This window comes from Filicampus tigris, chromosome 5 (genome assembly GCF_054856515.1).
Source record: "Filicampus tigris isolate MCC_2025a chromosome 5, RoL_Ftig_1.0, whole genome shotgun sequence".
In the NCBI taxonomy this organism is placed as follows: Eukaryota; Metazoa; Chordata; class Actinopteri; order Syngnathiformes; family Syngnathidae; genus Filicampus; species Filicampus tigris.
In genome coordinates this window covers 8181471-8200689 of record NC_141221.1, presented here as the reverse complement: position 1 = coordinate 8200689, position 19219 = coordinate 8181471, and the positions used below count along the sequence as shown (strand labels likewise).

At 41.5% G+C, this 19219-nt stretch overlaps 1 protein-coding gene across 3 annotated transcripts in view; it reads left to right on the top strand.

Annotated features, from left to right (window-relative positions):
* Positions 1 to 1768: 1768 nt before the first annotated feature.
* The window catches only part of kcnip3a (Kv channel interacting protein 3a, calsenilin), a 35700-nt gene continuing 18249 nt past the window's right edge, over positions 1769 to 19219 (top strand). The window contains exons 1-2 of one of the 3 annotated variants that reach the window (XM_086032144.1): positions 1769 to 2476; positions 12455 to 12629. In XM_086032144.1, coding sequence (XP_085888270.1) covers positions 2309 to 2476; positions 12455 to 12629 — 343 coding nt within the window. In that variant the 5' untranslated portion in view covers positions 1769 to 2308. The remainder of the gene's footprint in view (positions 2477 to 12454; positions 12630 to 19219) is intronic. The other 2 variants (XM_086032142.1, XM_086032145.1) reach the window with 2 other exon arrangements.

Below are 19219 nucleotides of genomic sequence, written 5' to 3'. Positions count from 1 at the left end.
CAGTTCCTCAATGAGTATATGAAAAAAAAAAAAAAAAAATCTTCAGCAGAGCTTTAATTGCATTTCCGAACCGCTCGCTCTCACGGCAGTCATATACTGTGATCTAATGCAATACACATGCACAGTCACACACATATTCATGCACACACACTTAGGGTCTCCCTCACTTTGACATGCTGAAATTGGCTGCGGTGATCACAGAGGAGAGAACAGCTGAAGAAGGTAAGGCGCTGCTGCACACTCTGCTATTTAAACACTTCCCAATATCCGCTTTCATCTATTCGAACACAAATTGGGACATTGATTGCATCATCATATTCATCACAGGTCTTTGAAGTACGCCTTTGGTGAAAATGATCTGCATTTTTAAAGATGTTTGTTGGTCTCCTCTGTTGCACATTATTGCACCATAAATACAACCTATAATTGCGGGTATATATAGATTGGCCAAAACTTTAGGTACACCTGCAAAATCTGATGACATCCAATATAAGAATTCTGCTTTTACAAAGGTCATAGCTTTTGATGGACACTGCTACAATTATTAATTTAGCACGATGTTGATGACGTACTACTGTAGTATATGTGAAAAGTAAGTGAATGTAGCCCTATAAACCACAGAGGGAGAATATTCGAGTCCACCGACATTTTCTTGATGAGGGCAATATGATAGTGAGGGTTGCATTTTAGATAGCGCTCTTTTCTGAACGGGCCCGTCTTGGGTGCGAATCCTCGCGAGGTTAAGGAAAGCACCCCAGATTGACTTTTGTCAGATTCCTGTACTTCAGAGACTGAAAGAAACAGATGGAAAATTCAATCAACTTGTGTGAGTCTTTATTTACATTGGATGCCTTCTTGCAAGATAAAACGAACATGCATTGAGTAACTAGTTATTTTTTTGAATCGCTAATTTGCGCCATAGTGACTCTAATAACTCCAACAGTAGAAGGCAGAACGAACATTGGAAAGTTTTTTTTTTTTTTTTTTTTTTTTAAAAGAGGCAACCATTGTTGATTGAAAAATGTAAGTACAAACTCTACTTTGGCTTTTTTGGGTCTCTATGAGGTGAAAATAAATGTCCTCTAAATTTGGCACACCACAGAGAAGGGCGTTGTTAAAACATGCCAAATTTACAAAAAAAAAAAAAAAAAGACCTTGTATATAAAATGAGGTTTCAAAATTTCAAAATGGTGAAAAACCAAACCTGCCCTCTCCTACACGGTGGGCGTGTCAGCTGAACATGCTGAAACTACACCCCACTCAGCTGTCAACTGTCAATCAAAACCTCTGCTAACAAAAAACATGAATGCACTTAACGCCTCCAGTGGCTGGAGTAAATCCAACTGCGTCGTTGCAACAGCGAAGCCCCGGTCCACATGCTGGCTGTCAATGTGGACAATTGGACATCCGCGTACTCAGGGCTGATAACGAGGCGCTCTAAAATGGCTACGCCAGTGGACGATGAAGAGCAGACGTGCATTTTTGGGTTGTCGACATGGCTTGCTAGCTAAGCGCACAATTGCGCTGGATTACCGCCGACACAAATGAAGGTCCTCACGTTGTTAAATAGTGGGCAAGGTGTCATGTTTGGGTTTATTTAGTTTTGTTTTCTCAGCGTTTCTGTATTGTGTCCACCTGTGTGCATTTCACCCCCTCGTGTTAGCCAATCAGCTCCTTCCTACCTCGTGTATCTCGTCCAGGTGTTTCTCGTTGTCTCGTCAGTATGCCTGTATACTAGTTTTCGTTCGGTCCTTGACGGATCATTGTCGCTGTCGTTTGTTTGTTTTTCTCCTGGTGTTGTGTTTTGTTCTCTAGTGTTTCTTTGCTACTTTCAGTTTTGGACTTTTCAAGACTTGCTTATGCTGTTTTTTTTTTTTTTGTTAATAAATATTTTCTTCAGTACGCCCTGCTTCTCCTGCCTCCCTGCATTTGGGTCCTCTAGCATGCAACCATGACACAAGGGGGCTCTCATGCCGGAAGTAAGGGCGTCAATGGGCCCCGTTTTAGCCACTGAATTCACTCAAAGGGAGTTTAAAAAATGCACAGTTTTATTTTATTTTATTTTTTACGTGGTTTGTGTTGTCGTCATCCGCACGCACACGCACGCACCGCACCACCACACAGAGACAAATACACACCCGTTCCACCGTATATTTCCTTACATGTGTCCAATGAAATCTGGTGATGTGTAGGGGTGTAAAACCTCTCCAGGTGATGTTATGGAGCTTTGCACATCGCAGCAGAAGCCCGCCTGTTGCCTCCACATTTCCGCGTCATTAGGCTCCCATGCACTGAAGAAGATCCACACATGCACACCCCTCCCTCTCTTCCTCTCTCTCTTCGTGTACGTGTGTGTGTGTGTGCGTGTGTGTACTGTGTTGCATTCCTTCGCATCCTGCTGGCGCGTCAGTCGGAGGTTGAGGTGCGCGCCGAAGAGAACACGCGAGCAGGAGCGCCACGGACAAGCATCATGCAGGTAAGATGACTTTGAACGTCTTGCATGTGGGGAAATCTGAAGTACAGTTTTATTTTCTTACAGGCGACAAGTAAGAGGAAAAAAAAAAAGAACTCACGCTTGCTTGTTGCTGGCACGGTTCAACTTGCTGTTGTTTTAAAGTGTCCATTTCTAGCGTAAGCATTTGACGACTGACTCGGAAGGTGAAGTTATGTAATTACACGGCCGATGAGTCGCTCGATGTTGCCGCTGCTGCACTCAAACCCCGCAGACGCTTTCCCAGCAAGTGTCACTTGGCATCTTCCTCGCCTGCTTCACACTCCTCCTCCTCCTCCTCCTCCTCCTCGTTCCCTCATTGTTCTTCGCTTTCCTCTCTTCTCGTTAGGTTTGACTTAAAAATCTATAAACAACAGATTGTGTCATCCTGAGTGAGTGTTAGTGTGGCGCATAAATCAGCGGCGGTTAGACAGTAAAGTGAAAGCCCCGCAAAGTGACTTTCAACATCTTTGCAAGGGTAATTGCTCATTAAAGGTGCAGGGAAAGAAACGTCTGTGCTGCGGGGCATCAAACAAGTGACCGCCACTGATAAGACACATGAATTACATTTACAGTCTCGTCTGAGGTCAAATGTTTAATGCACGCCTAATGTTGGCGATGCTCAGTTGTGGGAACAAGAGCGGGATGATGATGAGGCGCTTTTCCAGTAATTGATGATCATCAAGTGGAGAATGGATGCAATGTCTTGCGCACTTTCTTCAGAGGCCCGGTCATTAGACTATGCTGACCATTGTAGTTCTTATCAGTTAACGCCTCCGTGAATTAAACTTATTGTCCGCATTGTTCCCCTGACCATTACCTTGACCCAATCAAACGATTTAATTCCAGCACCAGATGTTCCTCTGAAAGGGGACATCTTATGAAAAGTTCAGTTTTAATTGCTTGTATTCCAATAGTTGCATCACTGCATGGAGTACCATTACAAAAAAAAAAAAAAAGTCATTTTGCTTTTTGTTTGTTTTGAATGATTTAACTCATATCTCAAGGCACCACTGTATTTGAGTTCTGAGCGTACTTTTTGGCTTTCAGGCTCCCTTAAACTTGTAAACACTAATCGGGTGGGAAAATAATGTTCAGTTTTGATTGACCATTGCCAGAAAGGTATTTATTTAAAAATATGTTTATTATTGTGTCTTCAGTTTACTTTGACATCAAAGCATTGTCATCAAACGTGCTTCTATTTCATAAGCCCTCCGAGAAGCAAAGCCGAGCATGAGTTCATCCTCTTACTGCTGCTTTCTGCTGTGTGTGTACGCGTGTGCGTGTGCGTGTGTGTGCGCGCGCGCGAGAGCCTGATAAAAGTCCATTCGCTGAGCCAAAGAGGCAGATTGTTGTCCCAAAATAATTAAAATACGCCAGCGATCTGCCCCGTCGCCAAATGTTTAAAATGACTAGGAAAATGCTAGAAAGGCACAAGTTGCTGACTATGACAGTTGTTTTCATGTCTTTCAGTGACAGCGCCCACGAAGCGCAGTATCAATAGCAATTATGTTTCTCGCCACAGAAGCGCTTGCAGGACTTCTGGCTTGTGCGGTGTTTTAACATCAAAGCCAAATGAAATTTTGACTTCTTACTAAGGCTCCAATTTGATTGCTGTGATGTCAACCTCTCTTGGAGGTGAATTTGCTTGATTTCATTGATGAATCATTACCTTGTAAACATCTAAGTTAGACTAATTAACACCTCCCTCAATTAGAAAAAGGCCCTTTTCCCATTAGAAAAAAATGATTTAAATCTAAAACAGATTTAGAAATGTATGAGTCAGTAGCATATTCGCTATTAAATGATCCACCTGACATTAAAAACTCAATTTGAAAAGAATGTCATTTTCTTACCTGGTGTTTGAAGCAGATCTTCTATTCACTCATTCACTGCCAAACGTTTTCATAGCAGAACCCCCCGTATGACCAGCCATTTTAGACCATTTTCACTGATCTTTCTAGACCCGTATTATCGTGTTCTGTGACAATATAAACGCCAAGTCTTCCAAAAGAAAGAGTAAGGAACTTCCAGCTTTCATTTGGAACAACATTTTGGACTAAATGGAGTGCAGCTGCGCAGCTAGCTACGTTTCTTCGAGAGTACGGTCTGCCTCACCTCACGCTTTTCTATCTGTGATCTTATGTGATCAGAAAAAGTAAATGCGTAACACACAAATATTAAATACATTAGCCTAACTGGAAAATAAGAGTGTACATTGAAAATGAATGGAAACGTGAAGAGCCAAGTTAAAAGTTTCTTCAAGCCAGTTAGGGGTATATTCTCCTGTTCATGCTTAAATCGGAACTTAAATTCCAAGCACTTTCAGCATGTGGAAGTGCCCCTCACAGGTGACGAAAAGAGTCTGCTGGAGCTGAGTACAGCCCAAAACCAGAAGTCTTTTGTAGTACCAACATTGACCTGTGAGAGGCAGTATGGGGCCACATGACATAAAGGCTGTCAGGACAATACAACGAATAAACTAAAAGCTAACTGTAAACTTATGTGCTAGGTCATTGCGGTGGCAAACTGTTCTCGCTGTCATTTGTAATGATTGTCAAAAATATGCCGAAAAGTGGACCCCAAAGGAATCAGGATTAAAAAAAATGAGCAAAATCTATTGAACCAAGGAGTAAATTTCACTCAATAGATGAAATGCAGCAGTGACAAAAGGTCACCACAGCAGAAAAATAAAATAAAAGAAGCAACTAGAAAAAGATGGAAAAACCACTGCATAATTCTGCCGTAAAGACAAAATTTGGTATACAAACACTCAACCCAACCATTTGCTCTTCTATTTGTGCCCGGCAACAGTGGGAGCGCTAGTTCGCTTCCTAATTCGCTGTAAAGTTTCAAGTCTGAATCACTCGCTATTGACCACACCCTTAAGGATTTGCAATCATCAATCTTGAAAAGATTTAATATTGATGATTGCTGGCTGCGACCAATGCAGATAAGTAAGAAAAAAACAAATCACTCAACACCAACCCACACCACAGAATCATCGCTCAGGATAATCATTTTGAGACACTCAACAATTAGGCCTGTGCTAAATTTGATCATAAGCGAGAAAAAAAAATCTCAAATGCAGCCTGATTATCAGTACGTGTAAGCCTTTTATACATTCTAATAAGTGCTTTTAGACTTATTTGTATGCTGGACTTTATCTCTAAGGGAGTGATGTGTAAAGCAGAGGAGTACACCAATTTAGAGCAGTCGCACACAATTCTGCAGGCCAGTATTGATGGCACACGCGCATACGCACGGCGCACACGCATTCTAATCTCAGAGAGCCCAAGCGGTTAATAATAAGAATAAGAAGGCCTTTATTGATCCCACAGTGGGGAGATTTTCGTCGTACACATCGTAACAACAAATTTGAAAGAATCCACCGTTATGCGTAAACTGCGGCCTCACTACACGAGCGCGGGGCGTCACGTTGCACCTCACTCAGTGTCTGATGCAGCCACCTGTTCAATAGGTGGCGTGATTCGTAAGGTTAGACTCGTTGAATTTTTTAACAGGCCGTAACCGTACCCAGGCTGGGCCATCAAACGCCTCCGTCACAAGTTCAACGCCGTCCGACAGGATGCTGAGCAGCTATTTAAAAAAAAAAAAAAAAAGCAAGTTCAGTTGTCTTCAGTGGTTTGGCAACAATGCTGCTCACAAGCACAGCACTGAGACGTGTTATCGAGCCTCAAGTCAAAAAAGGGCGGCGAGGTGAAACGACGGCAGCTGGAAAAATATCAATCTCTAATCAATTAATGCGCTGATTGGTCTTACACGTGGCGGTTATGAGCGGTCGATGCGGTCTAAACATGACAGGCGACAACCCTGGATGACACGATGTGATGCGCACGCACTTTCTGCAGTGAGGAGGAGCGGATAATTGAAACATGGCTCCTCTATCGCCCCGAGAGCCCCCCCCTCGAGAGGATTAATTCTTCCTCCACATGAGGACTCACGTCAATATAGTAACCATTCTCTCTCTCACACACGCACACACACACACATACACACAGCTTGGCTTCCATATGGACGGAGCCTTCCTCCTCCCTCTGATTCGCACTGACAGCCACACTGACTGAGAGCACAAGCTGTCCGCACACAAATAGTATCAGCTCTCCAACATCAACATGCGCTCCCAGTTTGCTCCCTTTTATACAGCAGCAATACATTCACTTATCACGTAGAGGCCATTACGTTGGGTTGCACTTGAGCAATCCAATTAAATCCAATGCAAGAGCTGCGTTAAAAGACTGTGTTCGTACGAGTGTGCAGTTCTGCAGCCATGCAAACTACATCATAGGATAACATATTGTTAAAAAAGAAAAAATGAAGAAATTTGATCAATATTTGCCAGAAAAATATACTTCAAAAGTCATCCCAAATTTATGATTTGAAACTGCTGTGTATTATATTAAGAAACTTGTTGACAAGTTGTTGACACATTCTAAAACTTTTTTTAATGTGACAGCTACTTCTTTGGGTGTTGATTAATGCCAAGGGCTACCACATCTAAAAACAAACAAACAGTTTGCTCAATTTAACTTTAATTTAATAATCATTGCTATTCGTCTATGTGAAGAGTGGACCCTGATTTCTCACAATAATTAGCAGTCATGATTTGCATTTGTGTGAGTTAAGCAGCAAAATGCACCCGTTTTTAGCCATCTCAGGGGGCGGCCATTTTGTCACTTCTGTCGAACAACCAATCTCGGCTCATTTGTTTTCAGAAGCTGAGCCATGATTGGTCGTTACCTGAGCCCTGAGCGACTGTGATGTCATCTTCAGCCGACAGCAAGTGGCAAAATGGCTGCCCCTGGAGATGGACAAAAACGGGTGGATTTTATTGCTTAACTCATTCCACAAACACAATATCATCGCTATCCTGTGAAAAACACTTATGTCCATTTTTTTCGCTTTCTTTTCTTATTTTTACGTGAATGGCTTTCCGCGTTACAGACCACACGGTCTGCTAACGTGAAAATGAAAAATGTTTCCAAAATTGGACATAAGTGTTTTTCACAGGACAGTGACGATATGTAAACAGAATGCTGCATTTAGACTAGTGGGGCTGCATAGAATGTAAAGAAAAAATTTGGTTTGACTTCCACTTTAAATTCTATAAATTTGTGTTTACGAATGATAATTTCCTCCAAAGTCCTCTGTAAATCGTCCGACTGGAAGACAAGATGCTGAAAACGTGATTAGCAATTCATCACCTTCAAACGTTTAACGTCGATGAGGAGTAGTGAAGTCAACTAATCGGCTCAACTGCTATTTTAAATAGAGTCAAACCCCCGAAATAGAGGATTCCGATTTGGAGTTTGATGTTGTGGAAAAGTAGTCCTCATAAGTCGAGCAAAATTTTAAACCATCGGCATGTGTGGCATCACGTGAGACTGCAGCTCAACCCAAACATAGAAAAAAATCACATGCTTGTACTGCCTTAGAGTGAGGCATGTGGTGTCCATTTTGACTTAAATTTAAGATGGTTCCTGTGTGAAAAACATGTCATCCGATACAAATGTATCAATTGAATATGGCTCATAATGTATACTCAGTAATTTCCACAAAAACATGCAGTAGTAATAATAATAATAATAATAATAATAATAATGATAATAACAATAACAACGGTGGTACTACTTCTAGACGCCGGCATATCATTCTTTGGATATTTCAATGTTTGTAACATTTATCAAAAATACACAAGTGGAGTATAAGTGATGCAGAATCTGCCTTGGACCTGCTGAATGTTAATATGGCATCTTTTATTAATGGAAGCTCTCATGCACTAATGTCCTTCACTCCTTACATCACTTCCCTCTTCATTAACGCTCTTTTCCACTCTACTCTGTCACCGCCACCACATTCAAGTTCAGTTCACCCTTTTCCTCTTATCTGCCTCGCTTTCCCCTATCCATCACCAAATATGCATTTCCCCTTACAAATTTTGCTCTTGTCAATGCGTCTGAGGCCACCTGCCTCGGATTAAATGCTCAAGAATTTGAGGAATATGGAAATCGGTTGATGGCATGTGTGGAAAAAAATGTAACTGGGTGTAAATGGAATTTCCCCTTGAGGGACATTAATGGATTTCTTCATGCGATACGCAAATGAGCATGTGTGCTAATCAATCTGAATAAGATTGCAATATGTCCCTTACATAAGGTTTTAAAAGGAGGAGGGTGTCATCATGCCATGTTAAAAACATATTTCTGTCAATAATCTTTATATCTGAGGCATCAACAATGTTTACTACACAACGCAAATTACAAGAAGGTTAATTAGATTCAAAACTTTTCTCCAACTCACTTTGCACAGTTGCCTCATGTTTGAAGGGAAAGTCAACCCAAACATATTTTTTTCCAGAATATGTTCTGTGCAGGCCCACTAGTTGAGGCAAGGCATTTTGATTAATATTGCGTTTGTCGAATATGAATTAAGCAGCAAAATCCACCTGCTTTTAGCCATCTCAGGGGGCGGCCATTTTGTCACTTTTGTCGACTGGAAATGACGTCACAACTGCTCAGGTAACGACCAATCATGGCTCAGCTTCAGAAAACAGGTCAGCCGTGATTGGTCGTTGTGAGCAGTTGTGATGCCATTTTCAGGCGACAGAAGTGACAAAATGGCCGCCCCCGGAGATGGCTAAAACGGGTGGATTAAGTCTTATTCCACAAACGCAATATTTATCAGAATGCCTTGTTTCAACTAGTGGGCTTTCATAGAACATATTCTTGAAAAAAAATATGATTGGTTGTCTTCCGCTTTAAGTATTGAAAAGATCCATGAATAGGTGAGTCCGTGGGTCCTGAACCTCGAGTATGCGGGGGTCCACTGTATTGACGTTTTTTTTTAGCAGTCACTTTATTTTTAACTTTTCCGAGCATGTGTGAAATTTTTTGTAAGGAGGGTTTGACATCTGTGCGTTTGTATAGGCTGTCTCTGCATGTGCCTTCACATCCACGCGTAAATAACGTAGCACTTGTGACACATTTCCCCGTTTTCTCTTTTTTGTCCCGTTAATGTTAATGACCGCTTATGTGTCGAGCAACATTGAAGCGACAACTCAACCTCTTGCATTTAATCATTTATGGTGGAATATAGCGATGGGCACTTTTTTTTTTCTGCTCTGTTTACTCTGAGCTTGATGTGTATATGTTCTACCATATAGGGCATGTGAGTGTCTATATGCAACGTGTGTGTACGATGTGCAGACATTATGAAAGGGAAGCGCTACCCTAGGACCCAGCTAGCTGAAGCGTTAAGGAAGTTTTGAGTGTGTGTGTGTGTCTCTATGTGTGCTTGCACGCGCATGTGCACGTCCGCTACTATTCCTGTCGCTTGCTTTGTGTTTTGATTACATTTTTGTTTTGATTCACTGGCGCGGTAATACACATGGCCGAGCAAGAATGCATTAAGTGACTGAAGATCCTCGCCGAGCAGTGTGTTAACAGTGTAAGTCGGCGTGCTCAGCGACATGTGAATAAGCCGCTAATGTAGCAAAGAATTTCCCCGCGTTCAAGCCAATGTCTGCCCGCAGCTGTTAGTTTGGGGAATGTTCCTCTCCAAGGAGGTGTCACAGCTGGGTTAAATTCTTGCCCCCACCCCCATGTTGCTCCTCTGGGCTGGAACTATGTTGATGAGGGAATGAATGGATGAATGCAATTCTTTATGTAGGACTAATGTGTGTGTTGTGTAGTTACAGTACATTCTCAAATGACACTGCGATGCTTGGCTTGACTTTACTTTCAAGTAGTGGTGTCATGGTCACATTCAGGAAGCATACATCACGGATTCATCATGGGAATCCCTGCTATCTCGCAGAAATCTGCAGTTTCTAAAAGCGGGTGAACTGATTACTCAACTAGTCAAGAAGTCGACTTAACTAATCTGCATTGACGTTTAACATAAGTCAACTAATAGTTGAGGACATGTTTTGGGCATTTTGTCTTCCAATCAGCCAACTTACAGAAAACTTTCAGCTTTGTCGGTTTCCGTCATCAGACTATAACGGACACCCCATTAATGTAAACATTTAAAAAATGGCACAGGACAGCGACGATATATTAACAAAATAAAAAAACATTTTTATATGGTCTCTATCGCAGAGTTTCATATATAGCAGGTGCATTTGGAACATACCCCTGTGATAAATGGGGTTTCACTGTACTATTAAGCTAAAAAGTACATTTATATGCTTGTTGTGGAGCTTAATTACCCTGCGCAGATTGATGCTATCAAATGTTAACCTTGCTTATAAATTTTAGGAGGATCTATTGATATCGGCGGACATTTTACTCAATTTTGCTGGTCCGTCATTCGTTATCCGTCAGCGGCCAGTGTACCCGCCCGTCATTCGTCATTTTTTTGTGACAAACTGACGTGTAATCGTCAGTAAAGTCCGTCAGTCCGAAGTCGGTCCACCCAAAAAAAAAACGTTAAATAAAAAACGTCCGTTGACGATTACACTGATGGATGAAAACCCAGTCCGTCATTTTTAAAAGGTGTCCCGTCATTCGTCAGGAACAGACTGACAATGACAGGCCAGAGGTAACTGTTAAAAATGCAATAGTAATTAAGAAAGAAGTACATTTTAAAAAAAACGAAACATCAAACACTTCCAGCATTCCAATGTTGTCGGCATTGTAGTCTTTATGATTAACTCATTCAAATGTCGACTTGTCCAAGCCAAACAACAACGCTGAATGTTGCTCCCTTTGTTTCTCTAGCAGTGTGAAACACGCATTTCCATATCTTCATCTCCACGCTTCCGTCCTCTGCTTGTCCTTTGCTCTTCTTCTCAGATAAGGGGGGCATTCATTATGCTAATTGACTTCAGTTCTTCCAGGAACGCCGGCAGACCGTCCAGCCCTCTCCTCGCTTTTTCTCTCTCTTCCTATTTTCTCTCTCACTGTCTCTCTCTCTGTCTCTCTCTTTCGCTCTTCCATGCAAAGACATTTGCATGGCCGTACACCCGTGGGATCAAATGGCTGTTTGAAAATCCCCCATGTTCTCGCTGCAGCTCCTTCTGTTAGGCTTTGCTTTCTTCTCCCCTGTTTGTTCTGAGCTCGCCACATTCACGCGCACGATTGCTTTAGTAAATACTTAACATGCAATTTAGTTTGTGTGTTTTACGTCCGAGTAAGTAAAGAGTAATGGAGCTTCCGGAATTTTCCTGAGAAAGAGCTTGTGGCTAATTTGTGTACATTACAAAGTAAATATCAAGTGAATGTTTGTTTTACGATTGCTCAACACACTGAATTTGAATGGAGTGTGTTGAATCTACACCGTGCTAAATGGAGCATATATGAAAACATTTCAGAAAACTAGCACAGGTGCCCCTATGCAGGTTTATTTACATTTAAAGACAGGAAGTGATATTTGACCCATGCTTGGTCATTGGACACGCGTGGAGGCGCATGTTACGGTCACATGTCAACACATGCACTTGCCCATGTGTGAGTGCACTGCTCAGTACGTATGATAATGCTGCTACGCAGTGGCTTTGATTGCACTTTGCCAGGCTTGCTTCCAAAAAGCATGAGAAGATGTTTTGATGATTGATGATGATTGTGGTTATTTGTTGAAGTGATGTAGAGGTGCACTGGAGCGTACTACTATTGAAAAACAATGTCATATAGCCCAGTAAAATCCAAATATACAGCCATGTTTTTTTTTTTTATCAATGAAAATAGCGATAGGATCATTTGTCCACCTAACATACTATTCTAAATCATTTCAGACATACAGTTGCGGACATGGCCCGCAGCTGAACTCTAACGAATGTCTTTTTCAAGCGTTTGTGAGTTATGAGATCAGAGACTCATATTTAGTCTCTCGTGCGCTTAATTTGATAAATCTCCTCCTTAGCTTCACCATTTCCATATTGACCCGAGCGCTCTGTGTGCTTCTCCTCTTCCTCCCTCATCTCTTCCCTGCCTTCCCCCGCAGGCTGATGGTAAAGTGGTTGACGGCAGCCTACTGGGAGATGCCAATGGCGTGGAGCCCGCGCCGGGCCGAGGGAAGGATTCTGGGAAGTGGCAGAAGCCCCGGTTCTCTCGCAAAGCTCTGATGAAGTGCTGCCTGGTCAAATGGATCATCGCCAGCACGCAGCCTCAGGACAAAGGTAAGAGAGAGACCGGGTTGGATTTGTGTGTGTGTGTGTGGATGAGCTGATTTCGTGAGAGGTGATTCCACAACAACTGTGACCAACCGTATTCTAATTGATCAGATAATTGATTTGCTGAACCTCTCCCGACCTTCCGGGGTCTCAGGAGGGAAGCGAGTCATTATGCTGCTCAGATCACCTCAGACTCAAGTACCAGGGGATCGCTCCGTTCCTTTCCCCTTGTATCAAAATCACTCCTCTGCTACTTCCTGTTCCGTCATTTTATTTGCTCATAAACTCACGAGGTGGAACTTACTGTCAGGGCTCTCAGTTTATTTCATCCACCTTGCAATCTGCTTAAATTGGTCTCCAGTGCTCAGTTATCTCAGTGCGCCCCCTAGTGGTGGCAAGAATGAAGTTACTTTTCCCATTTAATATATCTTAAAGCAGATATATTGTGATTTTTTTTTTTCTTTTCCACAGTTTACTGTAGAACAGTTCCCATGTGTCATGATAACGTTTGTGGCATGCAATTATAAGAAAAAAATTATACAATTATAATGCACTTCAGACACTATTTCTTTCGATTTGAGGGGTTGGCCCTGTCTCATCAAGTGAGCGGCTGTATAAGCATATAAGCCGGGCCAATGGCGAGTTTGCCTTGCGTTACCATGATGACCGCGGTTGGAGCCTTAGCTTTATGACTAGAGCAGGCGTCGTTTCTCATCCTCTAGTGAGCCAAGGTATATATTTTACAGTGGAAAATCTCTCGGCACATTATCAAACAAAAAAGTGTTGTACTGTATACTGAAATTATGATCTCATCTCAGTATACTCACAAATTTACATGAATGGAGACATGGATACACAGGCACATTGCATGCCCTGCTTGTTGCGACTATCGACTTGTCCTATCAGCGGTCGTCTCATGTTTTGCTTGGCATAGCTTTTATGCCATATTCCCTTCCTGATCGGACCCACCCATTATTTATTTATGTATGTATTTATTTATCTATTTATTTATCACTGCTTGGGTCCATCTTGGGCTGGGTTACGGGGCATTGTCCAACAATCGAACCAGCAGTGTCTGCATGAAAGGCAGCAAAATGTGACGCTACACCATTACTGAAATTGCAACTTGCCATCTAGTGCAAGGGCATTCATATTTTTACCTGTCACTATATGTTAGCGGCGTCATAGATGAACCAAGATACATTTCTTGTAATAAATAAAGAATCATTTTCAGATCAATTAGGTTAAATTGGATCATTATCTGCTTAGCAGAAACTAAGCCTGTTAGCTAATCTGCTCATGCAGCAAATCTCAATGCAGCTCTGCTCATCGTTTGCTTTTGACATGATACCAAGGGCGTAACACCGTGAGGGATGTGCGTGTTTCTGCACGGTAGTGTTTCAGATAGTGTTGTTCAGCCATCACATGAAAATGGCTGTGGATCTTCAGCCAGCCTAGCTGAATGATATTGAATTTCATACTTGATGGGTGGGCAGGCATATCAGAGAATCAACTATTCCTGTTAAAAAATGAATAAATCTGTTTTCTGTATGGCCCATTTAATTCTAACCATGACCATGATTCGTAAATATCTTTCCCTTTCTTCCTTTAATCTGATTGCCTATCTCGTCATCACGGCCTCTTGCCTGGCTTTTCTTTGCCTCAGTATTATTTCCTACGATGAGAAAACAATTGACTGTTAACAATTAACTAAGTGTGTGAATTGTATTGTTGATGAATCCCATTGTGGGGTAATTAAGGCTAGATGGAGTGCACTGTTGATTTACTCTCAACTATTTTGCTGTCTAAAGTTGAGCAATACGTCAACGATGGAAAACTGACACATCGCAAGGATCGAAAAATGAAATGTTGTCAGATTTAAATCAAAAGCACGTTGGATCGGGGCACATGCTGACAGCTTCTGCACTCTGCGGACATGTGTGGTGGATGTCATCGTATTTCATTCATAAATATGACAACAAGGGTCCTATTTTTGTGTCCAGCGCAAGTCTAGCGCTGCAGTCGTGCGGTCTAACTGTGCACATGGGTGGAGTTGGCATTCTTTTGGTATTTTGCTCGACTAGCGCAGGTAGAAGAGGGCATTTGCGCCGTTGTGGGAGGGAAAGCAGCCAAAATGATCCTGTATTCAGTGCAGAGAAAGCCCGCACGGTCTACATAGGAGATCGGAAAGCACCTTCTATTCCCGATCGCGTGTCCGTGTGTGACAACCCCCAAACCCTGCCACCTCACCCCACCCAACAACCACCCGTAGTTGTGCTGCATGGTCAGAGGAGTGCTACTAAAAATATTTTTACGATGATTCAGAGAGATTTTCCCACGCTGTTGGCATATTTATGAACGAAATACGATGACATGAACCCATTTGCCTGCGCCTCGATCAAATCCATCAAAATCGTATTACACCACCTGCGTCCAAATTTTGACCTGCTTTTAGGTAGTCTAAAATCTTGTCTACTTTTGGTGTGAACCTGACAGTCACCAAATTACCAGATTTGCTTTTCTTTCAGAAATGTAGGGGATCAAATTGTGTTGAGAGCTAAACCTCTGATCCTAGAATCATCCCTGGGGTAATCATTACCACACTCGATCATATATCTGGCTGTGGATGTTTTTCCCTTTAATGTAGTCTTTCATGCAGTTTGAACTTTCCCTCTGACTAAAGGCTCCTTTGGGTCTTTTTTGTGAAAGAGCACCACTGTGATTGGAAGTTCAGCTCACGCAAGTCACGCAGTGGGAGAAAGCCAGGCTGAGCTTCCTTCGCAGGGGTGCCGCCAAAAGTCAGCATTGTTTTCGGGTGAGTCCTTACAGCGAGAATGGCTAGCGGCTAAAAATAGCAGCATTGAGATGGAGATGTGTATTGAATGGAGGGAGGTGGGGGCGGCAGACAGCAGTGGCTGTTTGCACTCAATATTGGTGAGGTTGAAACAGCTTGTGGAGTTGCGGTTGTACAGTATACCAAATATGTCATAGAAAGTATAATGGATGCTGGTAATATTACAATGGGCGATGACGATGTGAGTCCAGTTCATCTTTAGTACGTGTTGAAGCATAAAAAGACTAAAATACTTTGAAATGGTCACATCATTAGTTCTTGTGCAGGTCATTTACCGGCCACAACATTAGGTACACCTGCTCTGTTCAGTGATACTCAATACAGGCAAGACAAAGCAAGTTTATTTGTATAGCACATTTCGTGTACAAGACAAATTCAAAGTGCTTTGCATAAAACATTACAATTATTATATAAAGAGAAAGAAAAATTTTAAAAATCATCTAAAATAATATGATTACAATGATTAAGACCAAGTATCAGCCTAGATAAATTAAAAGATGGGGATTAAAAAGAGAATAAAGGATCGATTCATGACAATGCTGCAGTAAACAAAAATGTTTCCGGGAATTCTGGGAATTTGTTTCACAGGTGAGGAGCGTAGTAACTATATGCTGCTTCACGCATGTATTTTGGTCCAAGACCATTCAGAGATTTACAGACCAGCAGCAAGATTCTCAAATCAATGCTTTGACTCGCTGGAAGCCAGTGTAGTGATTTGAGAACAGGTGTGATGTGGTCCAGTTTCCTACTGTTTGTAAGGACTCTGCCGGCAGCATTTTGGATCAACTGCAGCTGCCTGATTGATTTTTTTTTTTTTTTTAAAGACCTGTAAAGACACCATTACAATAATCGAGCCTACTGAAAATAAAAGCATGAACAAGTTTTTCTGTGTCTGCCTTTAATTGGAAAGCCCTTAATTGGAGCTATGTTTTTCCGGTGGTATAGGCCGATTTAGTAATGGCTTTTAAGTGGTTGTTAAACTTCAGGTCTGCCTCAATAATTACACCAAGATTTCTGGCTTGATTGTAGCTTTCAAAGTTAAGGTGAGTGCCGTAGGATAAAGTGATTTTCTACATCACTGTTGTGTATCGATATCAACAAATTTCAATCTATTAGGCCATAAAAGAAAATAGACCTCACTTTTATTGTTTTTTTTAATTCACTTAGCTGGCTTAGCGTTTACACATTACGCATACTTGTTCATGGTTCTTTGAGATAAAAGTTTTTGAGTTATGACCCTTCGTTTGAACAATTTTTTGTTTTGACATGCAAGCAAAAATGTATAAAATGGTTATTTAAAGACTCAATTGTCCATAGTGTAAATATGGGTGTGAGTGGTTGTTTGTCTAAACGTTCCCTGCCATTGGCTGGCAACCAGTCCAGGGTGTACCCTGCCTCTTGCCCAAAAGTCCGCCGGGATAGGCTCCTGCTCATCCACAACACTAAGATAACTGGTACAGAAAACAGATGGCTGGATGGACCGGACTTGTCTTGTTGTATTGTGCAAGTATACCAAATTTTTTTGCGTGAATGAATTACATCAACAGTTTCAGTTTTGGGGCACACCATATTATGTGTCCTTTTGGTCAGTCTTGTAAGGATTTGAAACAAGATTCAACAAGATTAACAAAACACACACACACACACACACTTCTCATTTGAAGCTGTGGTTTGAAAATGAACTCCACATCCTGATGGAGAAGCCAAATCACTCGGCCTGGAGCAAGGGGCTGTAATACGAGTCGGAATAGAGTAGCAAAAGGAGGTGAAGACCGCAGGGGTTTTCTAGAATCAACTTTTCATCTTCTGCAGCTTGTCTTCACTCAAGGTTGAGACATGCTGGCGCGTTCTTGCATCAAATGGGGGATGTGGTTGAGTCCAGGTCATGCTGAAGTGACAGCAGCCGGAAATCCGCCCCGTTCTCAACGTCACGTGAGTGAATTGACACAAGTAGAGGAGACAAGTGAGAGAGGAGAGAGGAAGATGTCCAGGAGGAGGAAGAAGTGAACACTACTTACAGGAAAGCTGGGCAAACAGTTTGAGGGGGAGCTGAATCAAACCATCAGGAAGCAGAATGTTGCCTGCTGATTTGAGGGTGAATTGCTAAGTTCTTAGTATCTTGGGGAAATTCAAAATCTTTCCAAAGCTTAAAAGGATGAATTCCTGCAGGGCAGCCTGCAAGAAGAAGATTGGCAAACTGCTGCGCTGTTTTCTGGGCTTCATCGATGGGACGCCTGGTCAAGGTAGTCTTATGTGTGCAAATTTGAAAGATATTTTCACGCAGGGGTCAACAACCTTTTATAAACTGAGCTGTGTGTGGGTCTTCATGCCAAGGGCTACTCGTTTTGATGCACACTTCTGAAAGAACTAATTTGCTCAAATTACCTGGGATTTTATAGTATATTGTCGTGAATGATGCATGAGACTGATAATGTTAGTTATTCCTCACAATGATTATCAACAATAATATAACGAGGTGGGAAAAAGATAAATATCAATGTGCTACGATTTATTTCTGTAAACATTCGTAAATGTTTACATTTTAAGATGATCACTTCGACAATATCCTAAAATATCAAAATATCCCATCACTGGGTCAGATACTTTTACTACTATTATGTACAGTGGAAACTGTTTTGCACAGTTCAGTCCAGAATGCTGGTTGTTAGTTTGATTATTGTGAGAAAAAAAAAAATCCCCGTAGGAAATCATTGAACTTAAAACGGTCCGTCCCAGGGTAAAATGTCACCACCTAAAAATCGTTATGAGAGGTGAAGTTAAAATATCGTCTAAATTTGACACACCACAGAAAAGATGAACAACCCTGCCAAATTCGAATTATTCAAAAAAATGTCCATGCATAATAAAACGAAGCTTCAAAATTGTGAAAAATGAAGCTATTATACGATCTGCTCTTAAACCTCGTGGGCGTGTCTGCTGAATGTGTTGAAACCACGTCCTGCCCAATTCACACCTCTACCATGATCTGGAAAAATAGATGCTGCTTCGTCCTTATGCCTACATAAAACGACATTTTTGAGCCATGAAAATATATCCACCTCAAGCCTCTGGTGGCTTGAATATATCCCACTGGGACTTTATGGGGCTTTTCCACAGCGGTTTTAATTATGCCTCTCAGTCTTTGCACGTTTTCAGCAATTATCTTCAAACGTCTATGATATATTTAGAAACAAATATCAGAATTCACTTTACAGGGTATTTAATTGTACTGCCATGTTCACTACCATTAAAAGTAAAAACAAAACCAGTAAAAGTAAAAACAATCTAAATGCTCAGTTTTCTACTCATGTTTTGATGATGCCATGATGGCAACAGCAGTTTATACAGGTACATCATGTTTTTTTTGTTTTTTTAATCTTAGCAAACAGCTACAGAAATAAGTAAATACAAGCTAGTTAAAACATTTGATCACACTCACAAATATCATATTACCATTGTTATGATTAAACTCAAAACCAACAGATAGTGCTTTTATGCGGTTTGCACGTTCTTTAACTGTCAACTTATTTATCAATTTAGTGATATGCAGCCTGGCTCTGAAATTGTTCCTCTTTTCAAAACTAAAGATAAAGAAAACACACGTGGCAATTATGAGATGCTGGCTGAGCTGAAGTCTCAAAAGCGTTACCGCTCATGTGAGTTATTTGAATGCTGCGACCTCATGGTTTCCAATGGGTTGGATTACCATTTTGTACCAGTCTTTCCTTTTCGGATTGTCTTG